The sequence below is a fragment of the Salvia splendens genome, chromosome 6 (assembly GCF_004379255.2).
Source record: "Salvia splendens isolate huo1 chromosome 6, SspV2, whole genome shotgun sequence".
Lineage (NCBI taxonomy): Eukaryota > Viridiplantae > Streptophyta > Magnoliopsida > Lamiales > Lamiaceae > Salvia > Salvia splendens.
Window position 1 is genome coordinate 29,392,922 of NC_056037.1, and position 17,179 is coordinate 29,410,100.

Sequence of the window (17,179 nt, forward strand, 5' to 3'; positions counted from 1 at the left end):
CCTCTCATCACTGGACATCCCCGCGCCCGTGACAGAGAGGTCAACAAGCCCGAAGGGAACAACGGATGCCTCCACGTCCCATCAGCCACCGCCACCGCCCACTTGTACGGAGTTCGTACGTAGCAATGAAGATGAGATCGTTGAAATACAATGCGAGGGAACTGCGGCTGCTTCCACGTCCAATCAGTCACCGCCACCACCCACTTGTATGGAGTTCGTACATAGTGATGAAGATGAGATCGTTGAAATACGATGTGAGGGAACTGCGGATGCCTCCACTTCCCATTAGCCACCGCCTACGGGTTTATTCCCGGTATGTATTGTGGTACGGGTATAATATCGGTCACACCACTAGAGGATGCGTGGATCGCGCATGAAGAGGATGTGGAAGTATCGCGAGAGCTGGAAGAGACCGGCAACAACGATGGCTCAGACGAATCGGACGACATTAGCCCAGAAGAACTGTCTCCCAAGGAGGTTGTGACGAAGCTGGACGCCCAAAGCGTCAGTCAAGGAGACCCGCGAAGTTAGCAGATTACGTCTAGTGTTTTAGTTTCTTTTTTGAGATTTAATTATTTATTTTTACTGAAACTATTTTAAAATTTCAATAATTAGAGTCGAACGTAATTATAAACTCCGTTTTGGATTTTCTTGTTGGTTCTCTTTCCGAATTGATCGAGTCTAAGCAAACCTTGGGTCCTTAGTTAATATAAAAAGGGATTTCGTACATTGAGAAACACAATCAATATATCATAAAATGCCATATTTTTCCTACGTGTTGTTTTCTTTCCTCGCAATAAACTCTTTCCTCACGAAAACCCTAGCAGTCGGCGGTTGCTCGACGGACTCCCCTCTCGGCAACCTTCGCAGGACGTATAGGTACTGTTGGGGTTTGGTGCCCCTTGCACAGCGGAAGTCATGCATACACCAATAAATCAGATCTACGGATCTATTTGACCGATTATGGGATTAATTAACTACATGTTAAACAATCAATTGCATGCTAGAACATATGTAACTCATGTAAAATGAATTAAAACCTAAAACATGAATTCCTACGGTTTAGAATTACCGAACAGATTCTCCAAAGAATCGACTATTGTTTGCGCCTTCTCCACATGAAGATCTTCGTACTCGACCACGAATCTTCTAATCTGTATCCCGAACTCAGATAATGACCTTTGGATGGACAAAGCTTGTCAGAATCGGAAAGGGCTTGATTAGAAAGAAGATATAACTTCAGATCTGTGAAGAACTGAAAATTCCCACTACCGGTGAAAGTAGGTCACGAAAATTATGAGGGAATTAATTAAAAATCTCCTTTCTAATCTCCTTTTATATTGAGTTATAATGAGCCAGATTAGGGATCCATGGAGGTTGGACTTGGGCCAAACCTGTTGGACTTTTACTAATTAAATTGAGCTCCAATTTAATACAAGTCCGACAGAATATTATTATCATCCACTATAGTATAATAATATTGAATGTCCGTCTAATCCCAAATTACGAGTAATCCTGGTCTTATCTCTTTAATTTATTATATTCCGTGTTTAAGATATAAATATCTATTAATTAAATAGCAATGATTAGAAATAACAATCACCGAGACCTCGTCTTTCAGTAAATAGCAAGAAAGACTTATCTCAACTGTTAGATCCTTCAGTGCTATACCACACCAGTGTCGTTTATTTCCTAAGGCAAGGAAACAAGCGGACTGGCACTGCAACTTTTCACGATAGGTAGCCAAAGACTATCTAGGTTGTGAAATTCTATTTCTCTTCTACAAAGGACCGACTGAGTCACCTTCTGTGAACGTTGTTCACGACCAGTCTACTATGTAGAAGAATTAGACTTGTTTGCTTCTTATATATTTAAATGTTCGAGAAACATCTTATAAATGCATAAGCAAACACCAATGCGATAAAATTACTTCTTCTCGCCTTGGATTAAAAGTGGATTATAGAGTTTATTGTATACAAGCAATTCTATCCGTGCAACATGCTCGAAATATGCTTTTCAGTATACCAATTCTAACAGATACGACCTCTTGTCGTATCATATTGCCTCTATTTTAACTAAAAATATTAAAAGTAAAATAAAATATTTAATGATAAACGAATGAAAAAAGAAAAATGAGACATTTATACCGGATATAGGGACTATTTAAGTAGAATATGAAAAAGAAAAAAAATACTCCATGCATCCCACAATAGGAGTCACATTTAGTATGGACACAAGTTTTAAGAAATGTAAAGAATGGTGGGTTGAAAAACTTAATGGAATATGAGTCATTTTTTATATTAGTTTATAATAAAATGTAAGTGAAGTGAGTTAGTGGAATGTGAGACCTATTTACCATTTATGATAAAAATGAAATGTGACTCTTATTGTAGGACGAACTAAAATGGTAAAATGTGACTCTTATTATGGGCAGGAAGGAATATTAGTTATGTCAAACACTGTAGTAGCTTTCGTGCTCATTTTTATTTGAAAATCTCTTTTTACTTTCTCAAATGCTATGCTATGAAATTACAAAGGTATAATTAATTCTAAGATTCTAAGCTAAGAAAATGTTCACATGTAAAAATTCCTCGGATTTCTTTGTAAAAAATCCATGACCTGACTTACTAGTTTTCTACCATCAATAAACTGATTAAAAAACAACACCAACAGCATGTAAGCTTGTAGTAAGCATGTAAATGTAGTAATGCATTTTGACATAAGAAACATCACTTGTTTGATGGTTTAGCTCTATTCATATACATGTTTGATTATTTATGTGCTTATATATATCTTGTGAAATTATGAATTGGATCATCTTATAATCTGCACATGATTTTATATTGCACTATTTATTTTTTTTTCAGTTAAGAACTTCTTTTGCAAGAGGATAGTTCAATGTGCACAATATGACAAATCATTTTTTTCCAATACACCTCATTGAAGAAAAGATTACAGAAGGAATGCATAATGTAAAGAATTATGAATTATGATGAGAGGAGGAGTCATTATTTATACTAGTATTCCATTTACTTTTGTAAATACATATTTTTTCCTTGAGACTTTACTGAGAAAATAATGGTATCTGGTTTGAAAAGGGTAAAAGAAAGAGAATGATTTGGGCAGTGATATTGCTTAGATAATAGAGCATAATATGAAATGGTAAATTAATCTTTTTGTTGAATATAATGGCAATATAGTAAATACCAAATCTATGGGAATAGATACGAATTTGTGTTTGCACACACACCACTCGAATCACCTCCAAAAATCTAAACCTGCCAATAGCTGTTGGCCTCTCCCTTTTCCCATATATTATCCTCGCCCCGCCACATTTATTTTAAATAAAATTGATAATTATACTCCATTTCCATTGCTTTTTTATCAAATCAAATTGAAATAATTGTAATATTAAGAAGAGGAAGAGGAAGAGGAAGAGGAAGAAGAAACAACAGTCACACATACACAGCTGAGCCTGAGCTTCCCCCAATTCCTCCAAACAGGTAACCTAACTGTACTTTTCTTTTTTACATTTTTTTATTTGCGAATTCATCGATCTTATCGAAATAGCAATAGCAGCATGCATATATATTTGTTTCTTACCTGAAAACCAAAAAAATTTATTAGTTTGTGGCGAGTGAATTATGGTGTGGTGATGATCATGGCCACTGCCGTCGTCGGACTGCACACCGCCACCGGAAAAAGCCTCCTCCGCCTCGGCGCCACCTCCTACTACTCCGATCTCTCCGCCGAAAGGCTCAATTGCTCCGCAGATCCCTCTACCTCCTCTTCCATCATCAATTTCATCTCCGCCTCCGGCCATAAATCACGGTCACGTCGCCGCCCGCACTCCATCAAAGCCCTAAGAGATCCTCACCCCTGCCTCTCCGATCCAGATCATCTCGTCGATGCGGTGCTTCTGATGCAGAAATCTATGCTCGAGAAGCAATGGAATCTCGCCCCTAAATCTGAGGTCACTTGTTCCGGAACATCCGCCCGCCGCCGCAGGCTGGAATCCAGGAAGAGAGTTGAGAAGCCGATTATGAATCGGGAGCTTCTTCGCAGAGGCTATGTCAAGACCGACCAGCTCCTCACTCATTCCCAAGTCGTTCAGCTCTCGCACAAAATCAAAGCAGGCCTTGCCTTGGAAGAGCGGAGGGCCAGGTTAAAAAATATAGTGATTCACATAGTATTATTATGTTTTTCGTTATTGTGATGTTGTTGTTGTTGTTGATGTGATCAATCAATCCATCAGGCTGAAGCAGAGATTAGGATGCGAGCCCTCGGATGAGCAGCTCGCGGCCTCCATGAGGATGAGCCGTGCTAATCTGCAGTCGAAGATGATTGAGTGCTCGTTGGCGAGAGAGAAGCTGGCGATGAGCAATATCCGTCTGGTCATGTCTATTGCTCAACGATACGACAACATGGGTGCTGAAATGCCTGATCTTATTCAGGCCGGTCTCATTGGGTTGCTACGAGGGATTGAGAAGTTTGATTCTTCAAAGGGATTCAAGATCTCTACGTATGTCTATTGGTGGATAAGGCAGGGTGTTTCAAGAGCTTTAGTCGAGAGCTCTAGAACCCTGAGGCTGCCAACGCATTTACACGAAAGGCTAACTTTGATCAGAAATGCAAAGGCTAGGCTTGAAGAAAGAGGAGTAACTCCATCTATTGATGTGAGTAAGACCAGCTATTGGTTTCCATGTTTTAACATAACATATGAGATCTAACATATCATTTGATGCCTGTTGCAGAGAATTGCTGAGAGTCTCAACATGACTGAGAGGAAAGTGAGAAATGCCACTGAGGTACTAATGATTTTTGTATTTATGGATCACTATTCAATTTCAAATGGATTCTGCATTTCCATCCTAATAACACTTATCTTTACAGGCAGTCAGCAAGGTTTTCTCTCTTGACAGAGAAGCATACCCCTCTTTAAATGGTCTTCCTGGAGAAACTCTTCATAGTGTAAGTACACGACTCATATCTTCTTCATATCATGGTTTTCTCATTGATCTAATTTTATGTGCTTATGCAGTACATTGCAGATACTCACATCGAGAATAACCCGTGGACTGGAGTTGATGAATGGGCACTTAAGGTATTAAAACCCCAGAAAAGCTCTTTGAATATGATTACATTAGAGATCCCTCTTTGTCCCTCCTAACTTTAGAGGGAAGCATAATAAGTGTCAAAATTTTCGTCTTAAGTTAGGATCACATGCATAGTTATGAGTATGCTTTCTATAAGCGTATGTATTAACATCTCTCAAGTTTCATTCTTTTATTTGCTCCTTTCCTTTCAGATGCGAATATGTTCTTTTGATGTTAAGTGAAAGACCAAAATGAACCAAAACACAAGGGAAGTAAACATGGTTTGTGTGTTTGCAGGATGAAGTAGATAAACTTATTAGTGAGACGTTGCGAGAAAGGGAACAGGATATTATCCGTCTATACTATGGCCTGGATAATGAATGCCTCACTTGGGAAGACATTAGCAGACGGTATGGACTCTAGCTAAACTGTTGTGTTCCCTGGCTTCGATTAGATTGATGATGAATTGACTGAACCATTTTGTTGGTAAATTTTCAGGATAGGGTTGTCGAGAGAGAGAGTAAGGCAGGTGGGGCTCGTTGCACTTGAGAAATTAAAACATGCTGCCAGGAAAAGCGGATTGGAGGCCATGTTGGTGCAACACTGATAGCTATAAATACTGTGACCTTAATGTATATATAGAGCAGAAAAGAATGTTATAGATGAGGATCATATGCCATTTTTACACAATATTCATAAGGATGTACTTGCAATTTTTAGACATGTTAGATCTCTGTCTGATGTCTATGATTTCATACAACTACTAACCATATTCACTTCACATTGCCAACACAAAATGGCTAACAATTGTTAGGAGAAGCTAGTGCTGCCATATGCGAAATAATTGAAGGCTGGACATACATAGAAATAGTCGAGTTAAGATAGTAGATGGTGATAGAGCATATACTACTAGACCGTTTTAGCTAGAAAAAACCAAATGCCTAGCTCCCAACACATAAAACCAAACAAGCACTAGGCACACAAACATCATGACGATGGCTAAGCACGACCATCCCACAAGCATAAGTAGTTAGCTTTTTCCATCCTCAGCAGATTTTCAACTTGTGCTGGCGGGTTTAGACCAAAGTTATTAGCTCGCTCCCAGCGTTCCGGACGGCTTATCCCTATGCAGGGTCCATAAGCCATGTTCATGTCAAATTGCCTCAGAACCTCCTCCTTCTCATCATACTCTTCTGCATTATGTCAAAATGCATTGCATCAGAAATTATCTTTAACCAACCTCTCTTTCAGAGTAAGCATTGTCGGCACTGCCTTTTGTCATCTTTTGAATACATAAAGCTTGTTTTATTTAGCAAGTATTGTCCCCATGAAACACCATATCTTCCATCTTAGTTTCTAAATAAGCAGAAAAATGAGAAAAGGTAACAGTTTCTAAACAACTATTGTCCCCATGAAGCACCATATAACTGAAATACTGCAAGAAAACTATAAGAAAAAATTGCAAACTCCATGAGCATCTTTAAAATGTGATTCTTCAAAAGTTCAAAATATAGTTTCAACACTAGGTTATATAAACTCAAAAATCACACTATGGAGGATTTAGAATTTAACCTTACTAAGTTAGTTTGATTGTTGACCTAATTTAATTAGAGGACTCTCTTACGAACTAGCTCAAATTAATTAACCATATTTATGTAAATATAAATGGATTTGTATTCAAATTAATTAATTTAATTAGTTGATCCAAAAATGGTTTAGTTAATTAAATAGATTCTGTCATGTACTGAAGTTACCTCGTTCGCTTAATGTACTAAGCAAATTCTGTCATTTAATGAAGTCTTGTTCGTCATTTAATGAAGTAGGAGTACTTATTATAGGTTAATGGGTGATCTAGATTAAATTAAATATATGTGTATAATTGAAAAGGTATAAAAGGTAAGTGAACAAAAATATTCTTTTGAATTTGATTTGATGTAAATGATCGGAACAAAAATCAACTTTTGACCTGACAATTACATTCAAATGAGTGGTATAAATAATTGAAAAACCTAATGATTTTCTTGAAACTTCAGCAAATAGTTGAATCTCCAATGAAATTGCCATAAGAATGTTGTATTTGCAAAATTGAAATCTCAAAAACATGGAGGAAATTTTATATAAAATCAAAAATGAAAAAACAGAATAAACTTCGAAACACAGAGAAAGCAATTGAACGATCATCAGCTCTTTGTCATAACGGTGAAAAGTTTGAGAAGGCGTGACTGATAAAAAATTAAGTTTCACGCAATCGTTTGTTTGCAAACAAATGAACAATATGAGTAAGTAAAGGAGGTGACCTTGAAGATCGAGAGTAGCATGGGAGATTAGAGCCGGGGGCTGGACAACGTCGGAGCCGCAGGAGGCGGATTTGTTGCTCTTCTTCGCCGCTCCGGGCTTTCCTTTCTTTTTCTCTCGGAAAAATCCTTTGACTCCTGTCGACGCCATTGAATTGATACGGAGATTACGGTGGTGGTGACTGGTGAAATTTTGAAATTTGAATTGGGGGATTAGGGATTCGTATTTTGTTTAGAGATGGAAATTGCAAAAAAAAACCCTCCGATTTTAGATAAACTACAAGAAAGCCCTTAAATGGGCTTCACTAATTATGGCCCATATGAGCTAAGGCCTAAGCCCATTTATAAATTCTACAAGGTCCAATAATCCAGTCCATCTTCCTTGGAAAGCAAAGCAAAGGCAATTTAATTGCTTTCTTCTCCGGCGCCATGAATGAATGAGGCATAGCTCAATTACAATGGAAGAAAACAAGGCGCAGCAACATCAACAGCAGCAGCAGCAGCAGCAGCAATTGTTGCAGCAACAGCTGCTGATGCAACAGATCCAAAGGCAGAAAGATGCTATGTCACGGTTCCCCTCCAACATCGACGCCCATCTCCGCCCCCAGGGTCAGGCGCCGGCTCAGCACCCCTCTCTTCTCCAGTCCCGCCCTCTCACTAGCCCTAACCCTAATCCTAATTCTGCTCCCCAACAACCGAATCAGCTCCACCCCAATTCCAATCCCAACCCAAACCCTAACCCTAATTCCTCTTCTGCATCGACTACTGTAATTAACCAGCAACAACAACAGCAGCAGCAGCAGCACAAGGCTTCTCTCCAGCTTGCTTATCAAGACGCTTGGCGGGTCTGTCATCCCGACTTCAAGCGCCCTTTCTCTTCCCTCGAGGATGCCTGCGAGAGGTTTTTCTTGCAACTTAAACTCTCTTTTCATTTCTCGCAAGTCATTGCTGTTTTCACTCTTAAATACTATTGTGGATAACCCTTTCATTTCTTCTTCTTCGTGGTTTTGCTTTGTGAATCGTGGTCTGTATAATCGTGGGCATAAAATTGGGGAGTTGGATGATTTTTAATTTTAAATCAATCAAGGACAAGATGCTTAAAGGTCTCTACCTATTTATTAGGCGTTGTGTTGCATCCTCATCTGCAATTTTAGACCCATAAGATGCAATGCATAAAAAGCTAATGTATTTATGGTTGTTCTTTGCCATGCTCTTTATTTGGCTTATAAATCATTGAGCTTTAGATCGGGCATCCCCAACAAATGAAATCTAGTAGAGTTTAAACAAAAATAAACCAAACTCACTTCCTTTTGAATTGGAATGTTATGTTGACAGTCTTACATTTTACCCACCTTTCACTTCAACTATAAGGAAATGAATACGAAATAAAGGGGATAGTTTAGTGGGTACTCTTCTTTAGCTTCTCTGGTGGTATAGGAACCTGAATGTGGGCAACCCACTGCTGTTGCTTTTATAATTCTTACTGGGAGCATAACCATTAACTGTTTTTCTCTCTTGAATTGTGCATAGGCTATTACCATATCATGTCGTGGCAGATTATGAAGCAGAGGAAGATGACAAGATCCTTGATACAGCCACCACAGGCCAAATTCTTTCTCGCTCTCAGCAGTGGGACAATAACATTGCTGCCAAAGTAGCAGAATTCACAGCTACATTCGAGAAGCAAGTCTTGGCATTCAACATTATTTCCCGCAAACGGGGTCTTGGGGAGTTTCGGACTGAAGAAAAGTTGATGATGGAGCAATTTCTTTTACAAGAGGAGAAGCGGTCACTGCTGGAATTAAGGGCTGAAATGGATTCGCGGCAGAAGGCTAGTCGAGAAAGTCATGAAGCAAATATGCGGATGGCAGCCATGGCACATGTGGATCAGGCTCGTGCAGAATCACAAGCGCATGCAGAAATGATGGCCCGGGCTCCAATAAGAGGAAGTGCACTTGGTTCTCGTGGTAATAGCTCGATTTCTGACATGGGTGAGCAAGAGCAGGATTTCCACCAGGATGAAATTATGAATGGGTGGGGGAGCAATGCACAGAAAGATGATAGGGAGCCATCTGAAGACTTTTTGAATGATGATGAAACAGAAAATGGAGATAATGCATTGCAAAGCGAGTGGCCTGAAGGAGGTGAGCTAGATCTGAATGCGAGATAATTTGTTCATCTTCAGAATAACACAGCTCAGGGTTAATAGTTTGAGGGTTGAATATGGCACCACACCGTTCAATTCAATCAGCAGTGTGTTATTGAAATAGGCTTGAGTTCAATCATCTTTATAGTTTTCTTTGATATTATGATTGTGGTTGTTTGTGAGTAACAAAAGAGATCATGAAAGGATGTATGTTGTTGGTCTTTCCATCTTGTATATCTTTCCTTTTTTATCACCTGATAATGCCTCTCTCCTCTCTCTCTCTCTCTCTCTCTCTCTCTCTCTCTCTCTCTCTCTCTCTAAGGTGATGTTTTCCTACTTGAACATACAATGATGCATCTGATTGTTAGAAGGTGACTAGTTGAGGTTTAAAATTGGCACTTGGCACTAGCCATGTCTCTTTTGAATGGAGCCCCCTTTTTTTTTACAAAGGGAAAGCAAGCATCACTATATCTCAAGGTTTAGCGATTTTTGTTACACTGGTGTCTGGTTAGTTAAATACTGATACTTAAAAGTGGTATTGGTCGAAAATACAACCCAACTTTGGATAAAAACTGGAATTTTTTGCAGACCTTTATAAGTTGCTGATAAAATCATAAATTTTTAGTGTGGTTTAAATTGATGCAACATATTCAAACCTTCGTGACATTATGCGTGCGACATGGACGCCGATTAGCCGCATTGCGTTCGGCGCCTAGATGGCACTCGGCGTCCGCCGACATGATTGCCAGCGCATGCCAATTCTACCTATAAAATACCATACTCTTATCTCATTTTTTGCACCCAATTCTCACTTCTCTCTTCAACTCCCAATTTTCTCACTTCTCCTAAAAAATGGTTTCTGATGGTGAAGGCCCAATAGATGAACTCATTTCGCAAGCCTTCTGGAAAGAGACAACGCGCCAACTAGAACGACGCAGGAAAACAGAGACGGAGGTGGCGGTCCCTCGACAGATCTGGCATCGAAGGACAGTCATCCGCGCTACCCAATGGCTGTTTGGAGACTATTTTGCCTCGGAGCCACGGTGGGGGCTGGCGTTGAGAATGCAACAAGATCTTTGCATGCACATTGTTAACACGTTGTTGACGTGTAAACTTGCCAGAATTAAGTTAGTCACAATAGTGGAGGGGAGATAGATTATCGATGAGGTACAATATAAATCTTAGCATTGTGGTGTGGTGTGGTGTGGTGTGGTGCCGTGTCAAGATACATTATCGTGACCAAACTTTTGAGAAAAAAGCAACAGATCCAGAGATAATAATAGACGTAACATCTAGGCTGGAGTAAAGTAGCAACCGAACAAGCCTTATAAGTGAGATAAGTTCCTACTCAAATTACATAATCCAGACACAACACAAACCAAGAGAAGTTGACAGACATTCATACACGAGTTGATTATTACAAAACCTAAAAACAAACCAAAATAAACTAAACCAGACCAAACCAACATGAGTACAAGCTAAAAGCCTACACAAGTATCGCTAGTCAAGTTTGGAGTTTATAAAAGAACATTAATGCTAATAAAACAGTTAGTGATCAGCATCCATCTTGTTCAAATGGAAACCACCTTCATCGTTCTTATGCACCTCAACCTTAAACTTCTCCTCTTTACCACCTCTCTTCACTTTCAGAAGCATGTCAAATTTGGCAGATGATTCAACAACCTACCCAGGGGAATTAAGTTATAGACACGTTAGTTATATAAAAGTTGGCAAAATGAAAAAAATTTACATATGGATTCGAAGAAAGAGTTGAACTTGTCAGCATATATACTAAGCAAGCACCGAAACAATGATGACACCACCTTGAACTTTCACGTGCCAAAGAAACTCATTAACTAATCTTTAAAAAGTAAAAACTATCGATAAAAACCCCCCACGGACCTTATAGTCAATATCGCAGCCCCAACTCATACAGTGAATTGTAGTCTCAATAAGTACCAATAATATCTATCTATGAGATTTATCGGTCTGAGGTTATTTTTTTCATTAAATCTTTTCAAGGTCATCCACATTCATGAGATGAGACCTACATCTATGAATAAAAAGATTGTGTTAACAATGGAATTTACATGTTCCACAATCAACTTTTGAAAATTGCTACTTAACACTATACCGATCAATCAAAGAAAACTCACCTCTGCATTAGCGTGTACAATCTCACTAAGTTCATAAGGAAGTAAAGAGTTGGATCTCTCCTGGATGGTCTTGACAGCATGGTGAGCCGCATCTTGCACAACAGGATCGTGCACCGGCACTGATTTCCAGCCAGCCACATCTTCTTCTGTAGAAGCAAAACCCAAGTCTTGGAATTTCAGGACTCAATTTCACACATAAATCTAACCAACATGATTTTAACTATACAAAGAAACGATCAAATTTGAATCAAATAATCAACCCTAACAAGAAATTTAGTTCAAGAACAAGGTACAGTAGTGTCAATGCTTAACTTCTTAATGTTTACAGCAGTAGTGAACAGTGTAAGTTGTGGATGCCCTTAGATATTCCTATGGATTGAATCTAGTAGTACTAAAAATTTACTAAACTTACAACAGTAGCAAAGGAATTGATCAGCTGAAATAGAGAAAGATGCAGAAAAATTGAAAAGGGGGAAATGGATTAGGTCGGTACCCTTCTTAGCGCCGAGGTCGGATGAGGTAAAGGAAGGCACATCTCCAACATGTTTGAACTCTTGAACCTGCATAAAATCCTCCCATGGTTTAACCCAAATTTTGGTCTCGTAAAGCTTCTTCTTCCCGGCGTCGATAACTTCGAGAGTAAGATGATGGATCGTGCCAGCGACGACTTGCTCTTGCGCCTTGACGACCCTGACCAGATGAAAAACAAGGGCAGGGAAAACGAAGGGCAAAAACCAGAAAGGAGATCAATTCTAGCAAGAGGATATAATATAACACCACCTGGACAATAAAATTGATATCATAACCTTGCCCCTGTAATTTGCAATTCAGTTCCTATATATAACTAGAATATATTGTTCTCCTACCCTCCTTCCCAGTGAGGCAGTTCTGACTTTCTGTGTTATCCCAAAAACAATTGCCTTTCTTCAAGTAAACATGGTAATGAGGTTATATGAGGACTCGACTATTAAGGCTTCAGAAATTCGTTCTTGCTTTGTCTCAACAAAACGCCTGATGCTCTATCCGAAAACTATGCCCAAGCACAGTTTAGTTATGTGATTATAGTACTTTGGAATTGATTTGTTATAAAGGACTTAAACGTACTCCCTGTGTTTGTACAACCACAGTCATACGACTCATACCTTACCCGTCGCATACCTACTCATTTGAATTTATCTATAAATACTGATACAATGAGTAGTATATTCAACAAGTTTATTTGGGCCCAACAAGTGAATGGTCTCCATCTTTAGTTTTCCTAATTACTTTGATGGCCTACTTTGTTCTTAATTTTCATTACTGCCTGATGTTGAATGCAACCTATAAATTTCTGTGATCTATTATAGTACGGTGGTGCACATGATTAGTGAAATTAGGAAATACTACACTGTTTGCTGTGACAGATGAAAAAACAATAAGAGTGATGGACGGAGAAATCATACCGGTCTTCTAACGACAACTCGCAAATGTTGAGGGTTGGTATTAGTGTGGAGAGTTGGGGAATAAGGGCGGAAGGCAAGCGGCCTAGGGCGCCATGATGATGAGGAAGACGAAGATGTTGGACTCTCGCTGAGTTGAGGGGATTCAGCTTCCCTAGTAGCAGTAGTGGAGCCCTCTTCCATAACCTAATCCTCCCTCTATTCTATTCTATTGATAGATTTATAGATAGATAGAACAATGATTCAGTTGAAATTCATAAATTATGGTTTACTCCTCCAGCATATTCTATCGGAAGATTGTAATCCCATCCTCCTCCACTCACTCAAGAAACAAAATTCAGAATTAGGCACATAAAAACAACACAAATACAAAAAATTCTTCTTCTTCTTCTCTTCTTTTTCTGATAAAAAAATATGAATGGGAAGGGAAGGCGATCCAGCTGAGGCCTCAAAAGAGAGAAATCGGTGAGGTAGCAGTAAGAATGATAATCGATTGAATGAATCTGAATTGGCAGAGGCGAGGCGAGGCGTGGTGTTGCTGAGAAACAGAGGGGAAGAAGGAGAAGATGCTGTAAATTGCGTATTAGTTTTGTTTTGGCGGAGAGCAGTAAATCAACTACTGTTACTCTACTGACTAATATTAACAGCAGTAATTTTGTTTTCTCAATCTATTTTGTTAGAGATTTCCACAATTTCACATCATGCTTATCTTATTTAAGCTGCACAAATCTATACGTATATTAGGATAGACATATTAATCATTAGTTAATTAATCTGGGTTAATTTTAAAAATACATATTAAACTATAGTGTTATGTATTAAATTGATTGATATTAAAGTTTAATTTATTGTAAAATAAGTACTCCTATTAAATTTAATATTTTTATAATGTTTATGATTTATTTTAATTTACTTATTTAGGACACATCATTCTTCGTTGGCTGCGACCAAAGTATTTCTGTTATTCCACGCACGAAACCTATAAAATTTTATGCAATGAATACCAAGAAAGAGGATATAAACTAGTCACTTGGCCATAACTAAATTGAATCATTCCTTTTAAGAAAAAAAATATATAATAATATTTTTATTTATTCTATTTCGTTTTTTATTTCATTTTTTTTTTATCTTTCTTAATTTATTTCTCTCCTGTTTTTATTTTATCTTCATTTAAGTATTTAACATAATTTCTAATATTTCGTGTTAAAAAAGAATTCTATTCATTCTAATTAAATAGAGTCATTATTTCATTTTTTGATAAACAATAAAATATTCAATCACTATTATTTATTTACTCTTTTGCTTTATTCTTTTTGTCTCTTACTTTATTTTATCTTCATTTTATCTTTATTTGTCTCTTACTCTTTTGCTAACGTGGTAATCCCCGTTCCAATTCCAACTGGTTTGTGTGTTTGTATTGTGTATGAACAATTATTGGTAGCAATTTGTAGTGGAATTGCATTAGGTTGATATAATTTGAAATATTATAATCATTTTATAGGTAAATGAATATGAATTTAAAAATTATATCACAATGTATTCGAATTTGATATATTACTATTAGTTCCAACTCACATACTCATATTATATTTCTTATTGTGTTTTGACCTAATTTATTCTCACTGTACTAAAAATCTAAAAAGTTTTGCAAAATGAATTGGGTTATTAGTCTATAAATACATGAACTTTCAATTTTTTCTACTTTTTCCCCCGAACTTTATTTTTTTGAATATAAATCTATGAACTTTGGACTTTTTTTATTTTTCCCCCCATTGAAGAATTCCGATCAAATTGAAGTTGATGTGGAAAATGCATATTATTTTATTACATATGTGGCAAAAAAATAGAATAAATAAAATCTGACTTGGATAATAAGAAAACCCTTCATATTCATCACTTTTTTACCACCATGTTTCTCACCCTTTCACCTTTCTCACCCTTTCACCATTACTTCTGTAAATATTTTTTCTTTTCTTGGACGAGCACATTCATTTTTAAATGATGGATAAAGTTGTTGGTGGTCCCAAGTCATCCAAATCTTCTGGAGAAAAGTTGCATAGGTAAGTTATGTGATTAATTTTGGAGTATTAAACTATGTTTTTGGTAGGGTTTGGTGATTTTCTTATTTTTTTTGTTGGGGGATGCTTACTCTCAACACGTTTGATAATATGCCTAAAAAGGATTTATTATTGTGGTGCTCAAAACACACTTCCAGCAAACACACAAACACATGCCTGATTTATATTAAATGGCAAGTGTTTACTAAGTATGATGCAACTGTGCTCCACTCTCTTTTTTGCAGTGATGAATTTGCCATTTATTTTCATTATGGAGGTGGTTTTGAAGACGTAGATGGTGTTAAAAATTATATTGGGGAGAATTTATTGGGAGATATGGCTTTGATTCTGATAAATTTGGCTATTTTGACCTTGAGGAAGAAGTTAAAAAATTAGGCTTTATGTCATGGTCTAAGATGTGCTACAAAATTCCTGATCGAAATTTGTATGTGATTATAAAATCTGATAAAGAAGTTATGCAAATGTTGACATATCTTTCTCACATAATTAGAACAGTTAGTATATTTATAGATGGTGGGAGGAGATTGGAAGATGGATTTGAGGAGAAAAGTCAGGAAGTAGCTGCTGAAAATATTGGGAAAAATGTGGGTGACGATGAAGAGTCGAGTTGTGATATAGATTTGAATTATTATCCATCTGAAAGTGAAGACATTGACAATGAGCTAACTGATACCGAACTGTTTGACGAGAATGACATTGTTGTAAAAGAAAGGAACATAGTGGCATATGATGATATCACTAAACTCCTTGAAGGTTGTGTTGGCAATGATGATAATGAGAATATTTCCGATTATGCAAGCTCTGATAGCGATGTGCATTCATTTGAAAGTGATGACAATGATGATGATATTGGCCATTTTAAGTGTAGGAGAAGGAGGGTTGTTTATAATCCTAAATGTGATCATAGAATCTTAAATATTAGGTTCAGGATGCAATTTCAGGATGTGTCTGAGTGTAAAGAGGCTCTTACGACTTGTGCTATAGAGGCCGGAAAATTTATACACTTTAAGAGGGTTGAAAAGGATCGCTTAGAAGCCAAATGCAATCCACCTTGTCCTTGGAGGGTTTATGCTAGTGTTGTGAGAGATAAAAAGATTGTTGAAATCAAGGCATATGATGGTGAACATGATTGTCCTAGGGATATGAATAACAAGCTTATAAGTTCAAAACGGATTGCCAAAAAAATACTTGAATGTGTTGAGATTGCGACCAAACTTTAGCGTGAAGGATTTAGCTGTAACATCCCAAAATAGGCTTAGACGGAATTTGCTATTCCAATTATAAAGTTGATAAATTATGTTTCCAATGGATGATTATATATTGCAAATAATAATAATAATTGATAAAATATAACTTATTTATTGGAAATGGTAGGGAATATTATTTGGTGTTATACTAGTCAATTTTTGGAGTTAAATTAGTGGTCAAAATAAGAGTACATAAATTGAATGAACATAGTAATATAAGATAGATTAAAGAATTTTTTTTAATGAATTTGTGTGTCGTAATATAATTTTTTCCTGTTGAGACTATACATACCGAAAATTAAATTGCTGCATTAACAATGAGTAGGATTTCAAGTTTATTTATTTATTTATTTTTGTCTTGAACAATAAAGAAGAATCTAAATTTTTTATTAAGGATATGGTATAATTAGATTTATAGTTATGGTATTAATAAATGAAAAATATCATATCCATACACTTGGAAGTGCCAATTTGTTTTATCTATGGGAAGCTAAAAAGTTGTCTCGATTTGTTTAAAATATGAGTATAAGAAAAATATAGAACAAAGATATTATGCGTAATAACTTTTTTTTATAGAACACTTGTTTGAATATCAACTACAAATTAAATAATCAGATATATGAGTAATATATATGTATAGAGGCACTTATATATATTGGGGGGAGAGGAAACCATTTCCAACCTGTCCCAACACCTCCCAAACACTATATTCATATTCCTGAA

The 17,179-nt window shown here is 37.0% G+C and overlaps 4 protein-coding genes across 4 annotated transcripts; 2 read left to right on the forward strand and 2 right to left on the reverse strand.

Annotated features, from left to right (window-relative positions):
* Positions 1-3,306: 3,306 nt before the first annotated feature.
* Positions 3,307-5,859, forward strand: LOC121806627 (RNA polymerase sigma factor sigA-like). Its single transcript, XM_042206744.1, has 8 exons — positions 3,307-3,503; positions 3,628-4,164; positions 4,256-4,676; positions 4,755-4,808; positions 4,894-4,971; positions 5,042-5,104; positions 5,394-5,506; positions 5,595-5,859. The coding sequence occupies exons 2-8, from the start codon at positions 3,656-3,658 to the stop codon at positions 5,701-5,703; spliced, it is 1,347 nt and encodes a 448-aa protein (XP_042062678.1). The 5' UTR covers positions 3,307-3,503; positions 3,628-3,655; the 3' UTR covers positions 5,704-5,859.
* A 47-nt stretch (positions 5,860-5,906) lies between these two features.
* Positions 5,907-7,618, reverse strand: LOC121806628 (DNA polymerase delta subunit 4-like). The gene is made up of 2 exons (XM_042206745.1): positions 7,394-7,618; positions 5,907-6,289 (listed from the first exon to the last, which is right to left on the reverse strand). The coding sequence occupies exons 1-2, from the start codon at positions 7,539-7,541 to the stop codon at positions 6,096-6,098; spliced, it is 342 nt and encodes a 113-aa protein (XP_042062679.1). The 5' UTR covers positions 7,542-7,618; the 3' UTR covers positions 5,907-6,095.
* Positions 7,619-7,786: 168 nt separating this feature from the next.
* Positions 7,787-9,789, forward strand: LOC121809935 (putative mediator of RNA polymerase II transcription subunit 26). The gene is made up of 2 exons (XM_042210784.1): positions 7,787-8,291; positions 8,921-9,789. Exons 1-2 carry the CDS (start codon positions 7,828-7,830, stop codon positions 9,558-9,560), a joined length of 1,104 nt encoding a protein of 367 aa, XP_042066718.1. The 5' UTR covers positions 7,787-7,827; the 3' UTR covers positions 9,561-9,789.
* A 1,045-nt stretch (positions 9,790-10,834) lies between these two features.
* On the reverse strand, positions 10,835-12,386 carry LOC121809893 (cysteine proteinase inhibitor 12-like). Its single transcript, XM_042210737.1, has 3 exons — positions 12,186-12,386; positions 11,693-11,838; positions 10,835-11,219 (listed from the first exon to the last, which is right to left on the reverse strand). The coding sequence occupies exons 1-3, from the start codon at positions 12,256-12,258 to the stop codon at positions 11,085-11,087; spliced, it is 354 nt and encodes a 117-aa protein (XP_042066671.1). The 5' UTR covers positions 12,259-12,386; the 3' UTR covers positions 10,835-11,084.
* Between the last annotated feature and the right edge of the window lie 4,793 nt (positions 12,387-17,179).

Coding starts and splice junctions, on each gene's coding strand:
- LOC121809935 (XM_042210784.1), top strand. CDS start 7,828: ATGAGGCATAGCTCAATTACAATGGAAGAAAACAAGGCGCAGCAACAT. Junction 8,292..8,920: donor CTCGAGGATGCCTGCGAGAG/GTTTTTCTTGCA, acceptor AATTGTGCATAG/GCTATTACCATATCATGTCG.
- LOC121809893 (XM_042210737.1), bottom strand. CDS start 12,258: ATGCAGGTTCAAGAGTTCAAACATGTTGGAGATGTGCCTTCCTTTACC. Junction 11,839..12,185: donor CGACCTCGGCGCTAAGAAGG/GTACCGACCTAA, acceptor TTGCTTCTACAG/AAGAAGATGTGGCTGGCTGG. Junction 11,220..11,692: donor TTGTACACGCTAATGCAGAG/GTGAGTTTTCTT, acceptor TCCCCTGGGTAG/GTTGTTGAATCATCTGCCAA.
- LOC121806628 (XM_042206745.1), bottom strand. CDS start 7,541: ATGGCGTCGACAGGAGTCAAAGGATTTTTCCGAGAGAAAAAGAAAGGA. Junction 6,290..7,393: donor TGCTACTCTCGATCTTCAAG/GTCACCTCCTTT, acceptor GACATAATGCAG/AAGAGTATGATGAGAAGGAG.
- LOC121806627 (XM_042206744.1), top strand. CDS start 3,656: ATGATCATGGCCACTGCCGTCGTCGGACTGCACACCGCCACCGGAAAA. Junction 4,677..4,754: donor GAGTAACTCCATCTATTGAT/GTGAGTAAGACC, acceptor TGCCTGTTGCAG/AGAATTGCTGAGAGTCTCAA. Junction 5,105..5,393: donor TTGATGAATGGGCACTTAAG/GTATTAAAACCC, acceptor GTGTGTTTGCAG/GATGAAGTAGATAAACTTAT.